Raw genomic sequence first — 18,259 nt, 5'->3', positions numbered from 1 at the left:
AGTTCACTCAGACTCGCGTCCATTGAGTCAGTGATGCCATCCAGCCATCTCATCCTCGGTCGTCCCCTTCTTCTCCTGCCCCCAATCCCTCCCAGCATCAAAGTCTTTTCCAATGAGTCAACTCTTCACATGAGGTAGTTAGCCTTTAAAAAAAAAATTATCTTAGAACTTCCTGGAGTAATATCTTAGATATGGTTTATTTGCCTTTGTTCTTTGTATCCTTATTTTTCTTTCTTTTTAACTCTAGGATAAACAGTCATGGCAGAATGAATATGAAGTCTATAGTTTGCCTGGAATGAAGCATGAGAACATACTGCAGTTCATCGGTGCAGAGAAACGAGGCACCAGTGTTGATGTGGATCTTTGGCTAATCACAGCATTTCATGAAAAGGTAGAACTATCAATACTCCCCATTTTACCTCAGTAAGGTCAGGGTTGGCTTACTTTCCTAATGTTGGCTACAAAACCTTCATTTACTTTTCTGGGAACAGGGTGTTACTGGTTAATCTTTATAAATAAAAACCTGTTTTAAAAGTAATTTATATTAATAGAAAAACAAAGATGACAACTTTTTCGCCTAACCCCCTACTTACATAATAACAGTCTTTTGTCCCTGATTTCTTGTGCTGCAGTTACTTTTCTTACAAATAATTATTTTAGAATCGTTCAGTTCAGTTCATTCGCTCAGTCGTGTCCAACTCTTTGCAACCCCATGAATCGCAGCACACCAGCCCTCCCATCCATCACCAACTCCGGGAGTTCACCTAAACTCATGTGCATCGAGTCAGTGATGCCACCCATCCACCTCATCCTCTGTCGTTCCCTTCTCCTCCTGCCCCCAATCCCTCCCAGCATCAGGGTTATAGCTAATGCTTAATAGTTTTCATTCGCCATTTACCATCCACCTTTATTACACAAGCCATTTTTCAACTTGAATTTTATTTCTTAAAATTCTTTAATCAGTGTCGCTTAGTGACAAAAGGTGAGGAAATTTATCTGATGTTTGATTTGTCACTAATTTTTAGGGTAGTTACCACCAAAACACATTTGCTATTTTTCCTCGATTTTTCTACTTTCATAGTTAGTATGAAAGTACACATTAATGAAGTAGGAAATTGGGTTATTTTTGCCAGTCAGTTTCATCATTGTCAGAAAAAAGTGGCTCTTTTATTTCTCTGATTCTTGACCAAAAGGTTGTCAGTGATCTCCAGAGGAAGATCCTTTAGGTTAGTTGTTGATATGTTTTAATTTTTTGTTCTCCTAGTCCTATGATATAACATCTCTATAGTCAGTATATTTTAACTTCTAAAATATTTTCTAGAATTTTAGATTTCCAATAATCTTTTTTCTTTTAAATTTTGTCTTCTAAATGAGAAATTAATTGACTATGCTTATAGCAAACCTTGAAAGATTAGTGGTATTCCTTTCAAATGTTTATTAACATGAAACTTAAAACCATTTGGAAAGAAATAGACTTTGGATATTATTCACTGAAAGGAGGGATATGTTGCCTTCCATAACCTCTTAAAAGGAAAGTCTCCATATACACATGGCTTTTATCAAGAACATAAGTTGTTTTTTTTCCCCCTTTCTTTAGGGTTCACTATCAGACTTTCTTAAGGCTAATGTGGTCTCTTGGAATGAATTGTGTCATATTGCAGAAACCATGGCTAGAGGATTGGCATATTTACATGAGGATATACCTGGCCTAAAAGATGGCCACAAACCCGCCATATCTCACAGGTAGAGCTGAATTTATATTATTTTCCCCAATAATTCAGTAGTTGTTTATTATTTAAACTTTCAAACCATTGGGCAAAATTTTTCCCCTAGTTATTTAATCATGCTGTTGGAGGCATTTGATTTTTATTTGTTTTTCAAATTAGCTTTGAGATTGGCCAGGAAGTATTTTGGATGATACATATTAACATCATTATCAAAGGTTAATGATTGACTTATGTTTCAATTTGTCTTATTTCCTAAAACGTAGTTAAGAATGAAAGTGTATTTATCTCAAAGGAGAAATTTATTTTGCCTCAAAACATGATTTACTTCAAAGATGATTATAAATAGGTATAAGAGGATATAATTAAGGAGAGATTTTCGAATATATTTTTGGTTGTGTTTTGAATGACCATGTGATCATTACTGAAGCAGAGGTGGTGGGAGGCATGATTTGAATAATTGGGTTGCCTAAATTTCCTTTTTCATGAAGAAATAGTACTTGGACCCAACAATGGTCAGATTCTTAAAGGGAAAACATTAGTTCCCTTTAAACATGGGATTCAGTTTTCCACTATAATTTAACTTCCTTGAACCTGGGATCAGTTTATCATCTTACATTCAATTTAAAGATGGTTGTTTTAACTGATTCTTGGAACTAATACTTAATTGAGTGCTGGTGGTGTTTTAGGTTGCAGGGAAGCATTACTTTTATTTCAATTCCAATTTTGAAAACCTTAAATGACTTCCACCTCTGAAGTAGCTCCCCTTCATCTTCCTGTATACAGTCTAACTGCCTCTTCCTGAATTTTTGCTTGCCTCACATAGTCCTATGGGAAATAATCCTTGTGAACCCCCAAAGGTTACTTTAAGTAGGGTACCTAAAAATTGGTTGAGTCTAAAACTGGATATTGTATCATTTGTGGGTCTCTGTTTCCGCACACATAAATTAAACCATTGCTTATGACATAGATGTGTTTGCCTGGGGTATAGTTATCTCTGGCATGAACTAGTTGAGGCTGGAGTGTAGAGGAGGAGATCTGATTGCCTTAAAATGGTTACTCTCTTCGGAACACCAGGATCCAGCTGGAGCATGTATGTTTATGGTGAAAATTTTTTATCTGGTAAACATGCCTAGGGATTCTTTTTGTACGGCCAGGTTGATGACTATAATAAGAACCATTAAAATAAAGGACTATTTTAAAATGTAGGCCTCTACCAATAGGCAAAAAGACTCCAACCCTGCTATTATTTGAAAATTTTTTCATTTTGGTTTTTAAACTGAAGTTTCAGTGAGAGTTTCTAACGTTAAACTGAAATATGCTTATATTCTTAAAAAACATTTTTTTGATTGGTAGATTGGAGTGACATAGATAACATGAAAGCTGGACAGTATCTTTGGAATGGCAGCTCTTTATAAAATGGCTTTATGGGGAGAATTCCTTCCTGTTGTCCCTGTGGTGGATAGGACTTGGTCATTGTACCCTTGTGCTTCAAGCTATATGGAGACTTTACTTAAGCTTTTTTCCCTCTCCCTTTTTCTGTATTTCATACTTTGAATTAACTTTTTTTAATAGCATACATAGTCTCTTTTCCTAGTCAGAGTCAAAAAATTTAAAAGATAAATTGTTTAAACTGAATTTGAATACCTTATCTTTCTGTTTGCAAGGGACATCAAAAGTAAAAATGTGCTGTTGAAAAACAATCTGACAGCCTGCATTGCTGACTTTGGGTTGGCGTTAAAGTTTGAGGCTGGCAAGTCTGCAGGTGATACCCATGGACAGGTAAGGATGATAACTATAAACTCTTAAGGAAAAATAAACTTGTCCCATATTTTCTTAGATGGCTGGTCTGGAATCAGTTGGTCTAAAATTATTGTGGTGGTTATTAAATTGGCATCTAATATAAGAATAACTGTCTTGAGTAAGTTTTAAAGTTGCTAAGGAAGATATTTTCATATGGTAGTTTAGATCAAGGAGTTCATCTAAAACAATTCAGATGTTATAGGGCTCTATTTTTAAAACTAATCAAAGGAGAATCTAACACATTTTAATAGGCCTCATTCTTTTAGGGAGTTCTTAATATTATTAACTCACTAGCTTTAATTTGGGGTTTCCCTAGTGGCTCAAATGGTAGAGAATCTGCCTGCATCACAGGAGACCTGGGTTTGATCCCTGGTTTGGAAAGATCCTTGGAGAAGGAAATAGCAACCCACTCTAGTATTCTTGCTTGGGAAACCCATGGACAGAGGAGCCTGGTGAGCTACCGTTAATCGAAGTTTATACAGAGATCTCAGCCTGTAAGGAAGGCCAGAGAGGAAAAGAATATCCATATGTTTTATTCTCAGAAACTGAGGCAAGGAAAGGTGTTTTCAAAACAGTTCAACCAAAAGGTGTTATTTCCTTACAAAACCAAATGATTTTTTATAATCATTGCTTCATCTTTCAAATTATGCAAATTATTTGATCACCTGATTCTCAGATTTCTCTTTTCCCAGTGTATGCTCTTGGCCTCCAAGAACACAGCACAACAAATTTTGGCAGTACTGACTAATAATTTAAGAATTTAGTCAACAGTCATAGTTCTAGAAAGTTGCCAGCATATGTATTTTGGAAGGAAGGCATTTTTGTGGAGTATTGCTGAGATGGGAGATTGTGCAGGAAGTCTAGGAACAAACTTCTGAGCTGATTATTTTAAGACTTAAGTTTTCCAAAGAATTCAGTCCTTTGGTACCTTATAAACTTAACTTACCATCCCAAAACTTAGGGGATTCATTCATATCTTTTAATGCCCTCATGATTGGGTTATATGATGTGGGTGAAAATAATAATACATAACAATAATACATAATTACATGTATGTATAATAATAAATAATACATCACTGATTCCTTGACTTTAGATTTCACAGACCAGAATATTTCAAATGCATGTTATTGAATATTTTATATTTTGCAAAGAACACTGGAAAAAAATGATTTTTATCTTTTGTCATCATCAGTTGATAAAAGAGAGGACATTTTACACTAGAAAAAAGGTGATGTCATCATTTCATAAAAATAGAAGTACTTTGGATGACATACATTTATCTATAGGAAAAAAGACTTTTGGGAAAAGCTGGCTTATAGCACAATTAAAAGTTATTTAAGTGGCAAAATAGAGAAAGTTACTCTTTAAACTCTTATTATTAATAAGTGAATTAGAAACTTGAACTTTAGGGTCTTAGTGAGCAATTTTTTTTTTCTTAATAACCTTTGTTAAATGTGTATTTACAGGTAATTGCCCAATTTCTAGTGTAGCTCACAGTAACTTAATAATGTAGCTTTTGGAAATACTAATATCTGGGCCACCCCCTAGACCTACTAAAACTCAAGTGGATTGTGATCTACCCAGGTATCACACAGAAATTTTTTAAATACATGAATTTTGTCAAGCACCAACCAGAGTCAGCTGTACTAGCCTGGTAATCATAGTTACATTAATAAGAAATAGCAAACCGTTAGGGACAGATATCAATAAAGAATATAAGACAGATTTCATGAAGAAACAAATAGATTTTGTGCAAATAGAACTTTAGAAGTTTATCTATCCTTTATGTGGCTAATTTGCTTTATGTTTTATATTGTTATACTCAAAAAGAGTATTTTTCTTTTAAGGATACACTTCAAGCAGTGTACAGTCGAAAAGTATACAGATTTTTTCTCTCTTCTGTCCTGTCCACAAATAACCATTGTTCAGTTTGTGATTACTTCTAGAAGGGGGAAAAAGTCTAAGCCTAAACTGGCATAGTATGTGTTGATATATCTATTAAGTGTATCCTGAAGGGATCTTATTATATACACTACTTTGTTCTTTGCTGTTTTCGTCCTATAGTATTTTTCCAACTCTTTACATGTTAGTCCTTTTAGATCTACCTCATGTTTTTCTAAGAGCTGCATAGTACTTTTATCTGTTTAAGCACACCCTACTCATGGTTGCCTCCAGTTTCCATTACTGTTGTATTACTTGAAATGGAATAAAATTCTGGTGGTCAAAATTTAGTTATCTTACCTGATAGTAGACCACAGTTGGTCTTGATTCTCTTTACAAATGATAAAATGTCAGTTCACAGAGTTAGTAATTGCTATTTGCTTTTCACATCTTTTTCAGGTGGGTACCCGAAGGTATATGGCTCCAGAGGTGTTAGAGGGTGCTATCAACTTCCAAAGGGATGCATTTTTGAGGATAGATATGTACGCCATGGGATTAGTCCTGTGGGAACTGGCTTCTCGCTGTACTGCTGCAGATGGTAAGGGAACAAATATTTTTTAAAAAGATTATTATGTATGTGTATGTGTGTGTACCTGCTACACATTTATGAAAAGGGTTGATTACTCTCAAAGGTAATATTATAAAGCACAGCTGTTTTTTATGTAGACTCCCAGAAGTGGGAGCATAAAGAAAATTCAGGAGGCAGGGGACAGGAGGGCAGGAAAGGAAAGGTACTGAAATATATTGATTCATTATGGTTGCCAGATGCTTTGCTGGGCACTTCACATACCTTTAGCTTATTTCCTAAAACAACTTTGGAGGTAATTATTAGCTTAGTTTTGTATGTGAGGAATTTGACACTCAAATTTTAAGTAGAAATTAAGTAGCTTGTCTATTTTGGCTGCAAGTTGATGAGTCATAGAGCCTAGATTTGAAACGCTGATCCAGATTCAGGGAGAGGGCTGCTACCTTGGTCAGGTCATATGGGTCCTGAGACACCTAAGGGTTAAAGTCAGCTCTTGGGTGAGAGTTGCGTGTAGATTTGGCCTCCCAGACATTGTCCTGGGAAGCTATTCAGCACTTGCATGATGGAAACATATACCTCAGCAACAGATAGAATTAGCATTCTATTCTCCATGGCTGAGCACATTATACTGCAGATTAGATGCTGCCTCTTCAAAGTTTTGAAAGTCTGATCTACTGTAGATATTATAAACATGTTACATTCTCTAGCACATCACCTTGGTTCCAAGTGATTCCTAGTCCTTATTTTTGAAATCCTTTTCAAACACAGGTATTCACATTGATTGATTGTAAACCTGCATGTTATATTCCTGGTGTGAAGGAATTATAGTGTTGTGGTTACTGTCTTTAGTGCTCCTTAGAAGGTGTCTTTTTTCTCCAATTGTTACACTTTTTGGGATATCAGAATATAAGATAAACTTTCTGACTGCTAACCCCCAAACCAGTGTTAGTGTGATGTTTTGTTCTTTTCTAATTTTAATTTTTTAAAGGTGTAACTATTTTAACCTATGTTCTAAGAGTATTGTCGGAGTACTGTAATAGTTTTTCAGTGTATGACAGACTACCTCTGGTATATGAAATTTGACTTGGGAAAAAGGTGCTTTTAAAGGGAATTTAGTGGACAATGGTCAGGAATGGATAGCCATTCATTCTTCCAAAATTGGTGTAGGAGTGGATCCAGAACCTGTTCAGTGTGTTTTGGGTCAAAGTGGAAGATGAACGCATTTATTATGTGTTATGGAGGCAGAAAGAAGCAGGTGAGATGGCAGATGTTACAGAAAAATACATTGCTTAAAGTTTGACTAATAAGAACTCTCTGAAGCAAATCAATTGGATATAGTATTGTGAGGGATAAACAATGTGTAGTTCAGTTGTTAAAAATGTATCTTTGGACAGTTAATTTTAGAGTAAGGTTAAGTATGAATTGTCCATGTAGGTAAATGTTTTCTGAGTTTATGTGCTCAGTCATGTCCAACTCTTGCAACCGCATGGACTGAAGCCCATCAGGCTCATCTGTATAAGGGATTTTCCAGGCAAGAATCCTGGAGTGGGATTGCCATTTCCTTCTCCAGGATATCTTTCCAACCCAAGGATCGAACTCATGTCTCCTATGTCTCCTTCATGGCAGGTGGATTCTTTACCTGCTGAGCCATGGATAAATGTTAATACCTGAGAAGTGTAAAGAAATATTATTGGAGTTTGGAGGAGTGAAGAGTTGCTTTGTTTTGTATGAGGGAAGTTTTTATGGAGTAAGAGGATAGATGCTTAGATTTCTTAAATACCTTGCATGTGCTATGGAATACTCAGCTGCAGAGAGGCATTTCTGATCCAAGTCAGAAATTACAGGGAACAGTGTGAACATCGCTAAAGTAGTGATTTTAATTTTTTTGATGGTTAGTCATTGATGGTTTAGTTTAGTGAGTCTCAAATTTCAACGTGCAAACCAAACTCCTGGGAATCTTAAAATTCAGATTTTGACTCAGTAGGTCTGGGGTGGGGCCTAATAATTACATTTCTTATAAGCTGCCTGTCAATGCTGCTGACCTGTGGACCACATTCAGAGTAGTGAGGGTAATAAGATACCTTAGAATGTCAGTGCTCTTAAGTGCACAAGCAGAGCCCAACTATTCAGCCACCAAGTATTTGTACAGTTAGACAGGGTTGAATTAGATAGCCTCCTTCCTGATGCAGTTAACTTAATTGTATGCAGGAGTATTTGGTATGTTTTGAGAACTTGCACAGGGTTTGTTATCTATATACAGATGTATCTGGTCACTGAAGTTGCTCATTAGTGACCAGTTTCCCATCAAGGGCAGACAGTTCACAGACTCGAGTCATTCTGAGGTGGATTCAGCTTACGTCATAGCTGTATGCCCTTGTGCAAATTATGGAACTTTTTTTTGAACTTATCATCTGTAAAATAGGGTAATGCCACCTGTACTCTGAAGATAAAATAGAATATAAAGTTTCTGGTTAGCGTTAAGTGTTTCTTGATTATTAGTTACTACTAACTCCTAGCTGAATTTCTGTATTTGAGTAGGCCTAAGTTAAAAAAAAAAAATTACATTGTAGAATAAATCTTGCTTTTCTGTGAAGGCACCATTCTGACTTGTTGGGAACCCTGTTTATACAGTCCACTTGTGATTTTTAAACTAAATATTTGGCAGCTTTTGTGAAGGTAGAGGTGTGCCTCTGGAGTACGTACCTCCTTGTATGATTGTGTAGGGAGCTAGGGCATGTCAGAGTAAAGATGGCTATAACGGACTGAACTGAAAGGAAAGCAATACTGTTTATAGTTTGATCTGAATTGCAGGAGTGGGTACCTTATAGAGATGTTATATCCTTAATATGCACATATCCACGGTTCCCTGTGTCCTATATACAGAGGTAGGTATTCCTTATGCAGTAGCTCCATACAATAACAGAGCTCCTTACAATAGTTAGCAGCCAAATTACACTTTTTGATTTCTTCTAAATTAAAATTTGTGGTTGTAACTACAGTTGAGCGTTTCTTTCCTGTCATTATCAGTTCAGTCGCTTAGTCATGTCCGACTCTTTGTGACCCCATGAATCGCAGCACGCCAGTCCTCCCTATCACCAACTCCCAGAGTTTACCCAAACTCATGTGCATCGAGTTGGTAATGCATCCAGCCATCTCATCCTCTGTCGCCCCTTCTCCTCCTGCCCCCAATCCCTCCTAGCATCAGGGTCTTTTCCAATGAGTCAGCTCTTTGCATGAAGTGGCCAAAGTATTGGAGTTTCAGCCTCAGCATCAGTCCTTCCAATGAACATCCAGGACTGATCTCCTTGCAGTCCAAGGGACTCTCAAGAGTCTTCTCCAACACCACAGTTCAAAAGCATCAATTCTTCGGTGCTCAGCTTTCTTCACAGTCCAACTCTCACATCCATGTGACCACTGGAAAAACCATAGCCTTGACTAGAGGGACCTTTGTTGGCAAAGTAATGTCTCTGCTTTTGAATATGCTGTCTAGGTTGGTCATAACTTTCCTTCCAAGGAGTAAGCGTCTTTTAATTTCATGGCTGCAATCACCATCTGCAGTGATTTTGGAGCCCCAAAAAATAAAGTCAGCACTATTTCCCCATCTATTTCCCATTAAGTGATGAGACCAGATGCCATGATCTTAGTTTTCTGAATGTGGAGCTTTAAGCCAACTTTTTCACTCTCCTCTTTCACTTTCATCAAGAGGCTTTTAGTTCCTCTTTACTTTCTGCCATAAGGGTGGTGTCATCGGCATATCAGAGGTTATTGATATTTCCCCTGGCAACCTTGATTCCAGCTTGTGCTTCTTTCAGCCCAGCGTTTCTCATGATGTACTCTGCATAGAAGTTAAATAAGCAGGGTGACAATATACAGCCTTGATGTACTCCTTTTCCTATTTGGAACCAGTCTGTTGTTCCATGTCCAGTTGTAACTGTTGCTTCCTGACCTGCATACAGGTTTCTCAAGAGGCAGGTCAGGTGGTCTGGTATTCGTATCTCTTCCAGAATTTTCCAGTTTATTGTGATCCACACAGTCAAAGGCTTTGGCATAGTCAATAAAGCAGAAATAGATGTTTTCCTGGAACTCTCTTGCTTTTTTGATGATCCAGTGGATGTTGGCAATTTGATCTCTGGTTCCTCTGCCTTTTCTAAAACCAACTTGAACATCTGGAAGTTCACGGTTCCAAGCCTGGCTTGGAGAATTTTGAGCATTACTTTACTAGCGTGAGATGTGTGCAATTGTGCAGTAGTTTGACCATTCTTTGGCATTGCCTTTCTTTGGGATTGGAATGAAAACTGACCTTTTCCAGTCCTGTCCTTATAGCGTATGACAGTTAGGAAAAGGCAGTAAAAGTATGCTTTAGAAAACTTGTTTCAGTTAGGAAGGCAAGATGATTTGAATTAAAATGACTTTTCCCCTTCTTTACATTTCAGGACCTGTAGATGAATACATGCTGCCATTTGAGGAAGAAATTGGCCAGCATCCCTCTCTTGAAGACATGCAGGAAGTTGTTGTGCATAAAAAAAAGAGGCCTGTTTTAAGAGATTATTGGCAGAAACATGCTGTAAGTTATCGTTAGCTTTTCACTTTAATTTCCAAAAAAAAAAATGCTCGTCAGAGGAATGATTTATATTTCTGTACATTTTCTTTCTGGATTTCCTGAGGCAGAAATCTTGGTACAAGGTACTCTATACTAGAGTCCTAGAAACAATGCAGTAAGGCCACATCTGTACACTCGTGAGGGAGATGGTAAAGTCTGCCGTGGGGGACATTTGGCTTTGTGCTCCTGTGTCACAGTGTGTCCCCTATTTGGAAGGTTTCCAAGGGAAGCAAGTGCCTGACTGTGAGCCTGTGGGGAGAGTTGGGTAACCTTGCTGATCACCACCTTCACATATGATGTCGTTTTAAAAAGTGAGGTACCCAGTATTATTCTCTCCATGAGTTACTGCATTTTGATTGGATGATTTTCAAGTTCATAAGAGACTAGGAATGTGAAGGCTGGAACAATATTGCCCTGGTTATTTTGTTCTAGATACAACTAGAAACATGGATAAGCCAAGTAGAGAATCCTTAAGTGTGGCTTCCTAACCCTTTTCCTACTTATCTGCAAGGTAGAAATGCTGATATTAACTTAAGAAAATAATAAAAATTGGTAAACTTCTCAAAGCCTTAGTTTTGAATTCAGTTCAAAGGTTAGCTTAAATTTAAATTACCTGCTTTGTGAATAATTATCAGAGATATTTGGAATTAAACAAATCACCTGCTGTGATCATCTCCAGTGCTTAAAAAAAAAAAATGCTGTTTTCTCTCAGTGCTTCTCTCCATGTGAGATATTCAAAAGTGAATGTTGACAAATATCAAACTTGGCTAATTTTGAGACCTTCTTTAACCCACAGAATAGCAATTTCTTTATGAGAGTTTTACTCTAGTTCCCAATAGAAAAAAAAAATTGTTATGATATTTAAATGTGTTTTTCCTTTACAGGGAATGGCAATGCTCTGTGAAACGATAGAAGAATGTTGGGATCACGATGCCGAAGCCAGGTTATCAGCTGGATGTGTAGGTGAAAGAATTACTCAGATGCAAAGACTAACAAATATCATTACCACAGAGGACATTGTAACAGTGGTCACGATGGTGACAAATGTTGACTTTCCTCCCAAAGAATCTAGTCTATGATGGTTGCACCATGTGTACACACTGAGAAACAGGACTCTCAACTGGAGCTGCTAATGAAACTGCTTACAGTTTATTTTCTGTGTGAAATGAGTAGGATGTGTCCTAGACATCTCAGAAAGAAGACCCTCATTTCAAAAGGTGGCTCTGGGAGACTTATGGCATTGCCTGTAGCAGAGACATACATGAAGGACATGCGACTAAGAGAAAAGTTGTAAACTCTATAAAGAAACTTTTGAAAAAATGTACATGAAGAATGTGGCCCTCTCCAAATCAAGGATCTTTTTGGACCTGGCTAATCACGTGTTTGAAAACTGACATCAGATTTCTTAATGTCTGTCAGAAGACACTAATTCCTTAAATGAACTACTGCTATTTTTTTTAAAATCAAAAACTTTTCATTTCAGATTTTAAAAGGGTAACTTGTTTTTATTGCATTTGCTGTTGTGTTTCTATAAATGACTATTGTAATGCCAATATGACACAGCTTGTGAATGTTTAGTGTGCTGCTGTTCTGTGTACATAAACAAAGTCATCTAAGTGGGGTACAGTAAAGAGGCTTCCAAGCATTACTTTAACCTCCCTCAACAAGGTATACCTCAGTTCCACGGTTGCTAAATTATAAAATTGAAAACACTAACAAAATTTCAATAATAAATTGACCCATGTTTTGTAACAAGGTATTACAAATTCACTGTGTTATTTAAGAAAAAAAGGTAAGCTATGCTTAGTGCCAACAGTAAGTGGCCATTTGTAAAGCAGTGTTTTAGCTTTTCTTGTGCTAGCTTGTGATTTAAGGAAAAAAAAGTGTTGTTTTTTGAAATGAAAAAATGGTGTATTTCCCCCTTTTCTCCCATGTTTAAAAAAATCTTCATCTTATAGCCAGTTCCCAAAATACTGCATACTTAGCTACATATTTTTTTAGGTGTGCTGTGCTTGGGGACTATTTGAAAATTTAAAGCATGATTTAAAAATTTTTAAGTGAGCTGTAACACTGGAAAGCTCTTCATTTTTATTCTTTAAAAATAGATTTTTTTCCTATTTATATATGTAAAATTGTAGTGTATTTCTTTTCACCAAACAGTGTGTGGGACATTCTTGATCACTGTTTTAGAATCACCTCAGGAAGTGTCATTACCCAGAATTCCTCACTCTCTGCTTTGAGACTTGTAAACTTTATTACTATATTTCTGCTTGGTGCCATCTTGTCAGAGTAATATTTGATGTCTGTGATATGTCAAGAATTATCCTAGGATAGAGATTTAAACTTTCAAGCACAGATTTCAGATGTTACTGCTTTAAAACAAATCAGGGATAACAAGTTAAACTTATAACTTAAAATATGCAATGACATTTAGAGGTAACCAATGTTGATATAGGTAACATAGCTTAGCCTCCTTCCACAAATTGCTTTTACAACTAACTGATATTAATTTAGGATAGTTCATGCCTTATCCTTGATGAGAAAATGGAACTGATAAGTAGGTGCCAAAGTGCTTTTCAAAACAATATTACGTTAGAATATAATTGGATTCCTTCTCAAATTGACAGGCTAAAGCAAAACATTAATTAGATTACTGACCAACAAATAGTCAGTATTATGCTATGTACTTTTGTCAGGTCATTTTAAAATCCATGTTAATTTTATAAAAGAATTTTTTATGTGTCACTATCAGGAGCTCACTGTGAATGTGTTATCTTCAAATGGCTATTTAACCACACAGTACACTACATTTTACATAAAACATGCACTTAATCTCTGGGAATAAATTATATTATTTATAAATAATACATAGGTCAACAGACTCTAAGCAGGGAGGGAAAGAAGAGTAACAGCATTGTCATCTGTGTGCCACACACCATACAGAGAATTGTGTTCTTGGTCACATAATGTACCCAAGGCTTTGTTGTATTTCTAAGAATTCCCATTTCAGTGTTGAGTTTACCTTTATTTCAAAAAAGTACTTGGCTTCTCAATTTCTTGGTTTTGCTTCTACCTGGAAACTAATCAAGAAGGGAAAATAATGAGAATGTTCATACAAGAAAATTGTTCATCTCTTGAAGACTGATTTCTACCTGTTCTGAACATTTAATCCTGTTTTTAAAAGTTAAAAAAGTCAAAGGAAAACAAGGAGTATTATGATGAATGTTTGGCTTATGTGAACACTTAAAGAGTTACATTTATAAGACCAGTTATTCACAAAATAAAGTTTTCTCTTCATGTTAGAAAACATTTTTAGAAATCCTGGGTATTGTACTTAACTCTAGCTAACCAATTTTACAATAAAACCTGTATCCTTTTGAGAACTACATTGGTAGAAAAATAATTTTTATAAGCAGTAAAATAAGAATGTTCCAGTGACTACCTGTCCTGTACCTAGTCTTGTTAAAACTTTCTTTTGCAGGGCATTTTCATGTTTGGTTTACAGTCAGTCTAGAGTGGGCAAATTAATAAAAAGTTTGAGCTTAGGGATACTGAAAAAAAGAAAGATCAAAGAAAGAAAAACGATTTGTTTGGGGGTACACAGACCCCAATAATTTTTTCCTCATGTGTATGGTGCTCCTTATGATTCGTCTTGTATTTTGCCTTTATGACACACATCAGAACTGCTGCTCTAACTTACACTCTTGACCTTGCCCAGATCTCCGTGTAAGGAATGCTTTATGATCAACTGCCATAGGACTGATGGACTAGTCCAAACTGATGGACTGTTTGGCTGTATTCGAAGTCTATGCCCTGCACCGCTCTTGTATGTATTTTAGACGCTAGGCAGTTTTCAGCATGTGACGTGTGATTCTTGTTTGAATGTTTATTACAGGTACCTTGTGAATTCCAGAACAGAGACTGTGCCTCACAGTTGTTGGTCCCATGAACTTGCACTGTCCTTCATGGTGATGTTTTGAAAATACAATCAGAAAGAAAAAAGTTTAGAACTTAAAGATGAATCATAAATCATGAAAATATAAAGAAACTCTTCTTCCCCCGTCCTTACTCCTAGGTAGTATAACAGCTACATTTAAGTAAAATGCAGGTAGGAGGGGAAAAAATCCTGGATAGTTTAGTGAAAAAAACTGATTAACTGTTTAAAAAAGATGCTTTGCCACAGATATTTTCCAGTTTCTCTTTTTTACCTTTTTAAAATATTACTTTTTAGGAACATTTGGTATAATGTGCATAAAATTATTTACTGATTTATGGGCAAAATGATACAAGTAGCATCTTGATTGAACATCATTTACCTCAGATATTCAACCAGCAGTACATTTTTTATGCAGTCTCAACCCATATCCTATTTGTTACCTCTCAAAATATTGGTAAACAATTATTTTAGCTTTACTCTGTATTTCTTGTCAGTGTTTTGGGCACAGGTTGTTGTACTACTGTCAAATTGTACTTGCTATTTTTTCTGCAAGTATTTAACAAAAAGTCAAAAAAGAAAAAAAAAAGTCCCATAAAACCCCACCTTGGGTAAGTGATTGTTAAATATTGTACAAATAAAATGTATGCTATCCCCATTCCATTCCCAAGTTAAATAAAAAAATAAACATGGTATGATTTGCATATGAAGTTTTTCTTTAGTTACATATTCTTAAAGATGGGAACAGCAGCTTTATAATTGACAGTGAGCCTTACACCTTGGAATGTGCAAAAATGGGGACAGGTGAAAGGGAGGTTTGTCAATTATGGCATTTCTCTCCTTTGTTGTGTAAGCAGGTTGTGTTCCTTTGAAAGTACAGATGTTGGTCCTACCAATTTTAAGAGAGACTAAACGGCATTAGTCACCTTGTCTTTTCATACAGACTTTTTCTTAAAAAGTGACTTAGGTAATAGACATCAAAGATACAAATTACACTTCCCAACAACAGTTTACCAATAGAAGGAAGAATTCTGGTATTTTCCACTTAAGGTAATCAGTAAGAGGGATCACCAAGGAAGCAAGCTTTCATTTGCATTTTTAATGTTGCTAATTCTAAACACTAGAATTTTGGTTTATCACCTGATTTTCCAAGCAAATGGGGGTGGAAGAGCCCCACCTACCCACATTTAATGTCGAAGTTCACATCAATGGGTTCTCAATTTTTTAGGGTAAAGGTGAAGGAAGGGGCAACACTTAGGTTACACTGGTTTGAAAGAAACTGCATTTTCTTCTAAAAAACCAAATGAAAATGTGAACATGCTAGAATCTGCAAGGAATCTCTACAGAAAGACTGAAACTGTTTCTAGTGTTGCTCTGCAAAACTGATTCTTCAGAAAGTTAATAGTATGTAATCAATATATACAGAATTATGATGTAAGTTTTGGGGAAACAGCACATACTTCCGAGTCATTCACATCTGCATGTCCACAAAACTGGGAACTTTTTTCTTAATGCTTTCGGTTGGACAGGTGGAGGGATCACAGGAGTGATAACCTCACTGATGCTGCTAACATGCCTGCTCACCTGGTTTTCAGTCTTTTGATTGTGTGGTTAATAGGCTGCATTCCTTTTCTAGTAGATGAAAATATCTTTAAGCCACATTTGCTTATGTTCTTCTTGAAAGGTTTTTACTAGGGCTTTTCAGATTTGGTTTTTATTTTATTGACGATGGTTTAAACAGTTTAAAAGATGAAGTTAGTTTTAAAACATTTAAGTATATTTTAGCTTCTCTGTATTAAGGAAAAAGTAAAGGGGAACACAACATTCTTCCTCTGAAAAACTGCTTTTGAAATGTAGGCTTATGCTTCATTTGTGTGACTTTTGCTAACCTACCTTTTATTTTTGTTTTATAGCTTTCACTGATGGTGATGGATTTTTCTGTAGTTTTTACATAGCCAGGTAAGTGGATGAGGGCTTTCAAACCTTTGAGTGGCATCCTAGGCAGATAAAAATTTGCAGTCTTCAAGCCAGTTCTTTAGGTGCTTTTGTGGTCAGTGCTTTTAAAGCAGAGGGTACTCCCCTAAAAACAGCTCAGAAAAAAATTTTAAGGGACAATTTTAGCTCAAGTGCAAAAAGACCTTGCTTCTTAATAGTGATGTGATGTGACCATGGTAAGTATTTTGGCAAAATATCCCCTAAAAATCTGTAAACTATTGCACAGAACCAGGATGCAAGCCTTGGCTTTCATGAAACACTGCTGAAAAGTAAATGACAGTGATCTGGAAACTAAGAATGCCTATGTGCAAAGAATAGGTTGCAGGTACTGAAGAGCTATTTTTATGCATAGAAATCTCATACTCCATTCTAAACGCAATAACTCTTAAAACCAAGAAAATAGTTTCTTAGAGTATACTTTTAAAAGACACACTAAGAACCACATTACAGAGCTTTGATGTCAACGAAATGAGTTGGAATTCCAGGGTCTGTCAATCCTCTGGACAGGGCCACTACTGCGTTAGTTTTCTCACCCGTGAACAACAGTAGTTAATTATCAGGGTCTTTGACAGTTTTAAAAGTATTGCAAACTGTACAAGGATAGGGACTTTGTCTTTTGTAATCCTCTATGAAAAAAGTAGACAAATATTCCTGAATAAATGAAGTCACACTTCATGAATGCTTATTAAATTTCACTTTAAACACATACCAATATGGAGTCCTGAATTTATAAGGTACATTCCTTCGGGGGGGGGGGGTCTACTTTTTGATACAAACACTTAGATAATACTGTCATACATTTTCTATTATTCGTGGGAGTGGCTTTACAGGAATTTGCTAAAGTGCTTGTTAGACAAATGCTAGTTCCTAGAACATGCCCAAGAATTGCATTTAAAAACATCCTACAAAAGATTCTTCCATAGATGGTGTGAGTACCATATTTTAAGAAGCCTGGAAGAAACTGTTCAAACTTTCCGGTTTTTTCTTACATGTGAACCATCTTCTAGCCAAACTGATCAGGCTCCTGAACTAAAGACCTTGGTCTGGGAGAGAATCTTAGATTTTCATGAATACAGAAAAACTGCAGCATCTCCCAATGGATCAAAAGATTACTCATTCCATTTCAACTCTTAACCACTGTTTCTTTACTGCTTTGTTTACAGTTTGTAAAAATATCTGGCTGCTGGGTTGAAGTGAACTCTTCAAATGTACCACATAAATACTTCACAAGTGTTAAATTAAGCATATGTTTCAATCCCTAAGATAGTCATATTTATTTTTTTGAACAGTTACTTACAACATATCACTGGAATTAAAACTTAAAATCATGTAACTGCTCATATGATTCAAAGGCAAGGCACAGCCATGATACATGTTTAACAGTCTCCCATAAATACAAAAATACATCTTTATAAATATAAGAAAATGTAATAACATATCTTGTTAAAGGACAACAGCTTTTAGTTCTTTAGAGAAGTCTGCCTGAAACTCCATAACTGAAACCATGGTTATACTCATAACCAGCTTAGGGAGGATGTCGCCCACTGCCTAACATCTGTAGGACAGTTGGGGTATTTCTGCAAAGCATTCATAATTTGTGTATTATCCAAAAGTAGTTTCATCAGCTGATACTCCCTCTGTGCATTTACTGATGTTCTTTCCATGGGCCTTATTAATTCTAATTGCTGTAAGTGTTCAAATGCCTGAAAGATGAAACAAATGGTTTAGGTTGA

The 18,259-nt window shown here is 36.1% G+C and overlaps 2 protein-coding genes across 23 annotated transcripts in view; one reads left to right on the top strand and one right to left on the bottom strand.

Annotated features, from left to right (window-relative positions):
* ACVR2A (activin A receptor type 2A) overlaps positions 1 to 11,676 on the top strand; it is a 90,670-nt gene extending 78,994 nt beyond the window's left edge. Inside the window, 6 exon segments of the mRNA NM_001009293.1 lie at positions 248 to 391; positions 1,598 to 1,743; positions 3,392 to 3,506; positions 5,871 to 6,009; positions 10,431 to 10,561; positions 11,482 to 11,676. Of these exon segments, the coding sequence (NP_001009293.1) occupies positions 248 to 391; positions 1,598 to 1,743; positions 3,392 to 3,506; positions 5,871 to 6,009; positions 10,431 to 10,561; positions 11,482 to 11,676 (870 nt within the window).
* Positions 11,677 to 13,431: 1,755 nt separating this feature from the next.
* ORC4 (origin recognition complex subunit 4) overlaps positions 13,432 to 18,259 on the bottom strand; it is a 95,809-nt gene continuing 90,981 nt past the window's right edge. For 14 of the 22 annotated variants that reach the window (XM_060410045.1, XM_060410036.1, XM_060410039.1 and 11 more), the window contains one exon: positions 13,432 to 18,229. In XM_060410045.1, coding sequence (XP_060266028.1) covers positions 18,041 to 18,229 — 189 coding nt within the window. In that variant the 3' untranslated portion in view covers positions 13,432 to 18,040. The remainder of the gene's footprint in view (positions 18,230 to 18,259) is intronic. The other 8 variants (XR_009599353.1, XR_009599356.1, XR_009599350.1 and 5 more) reach the window with 2 other exon arrangements.

This window comes from Ovis aries, chromosome 2, assembly GCF_016772045.2.
Source record: "Ovis aries strain OAR_USU_Benz2616 breed Rambouillet chromosome 2, ARS-UI_Ramb_v3.0, whole genome shotgun sequence".
In the NCBI taxonomy this organism is placed as follows: domain Eukaryota; kingdom Metazoa; phylum Chordata; class Mammalia; order Artiodactyla; family Bovidae; genus Ovis; species Ovis aries.
Note: the sequence above shows the minus strand (reverse complement) of the source record. Positions and strands in the feature narration are given on the sequence as shown.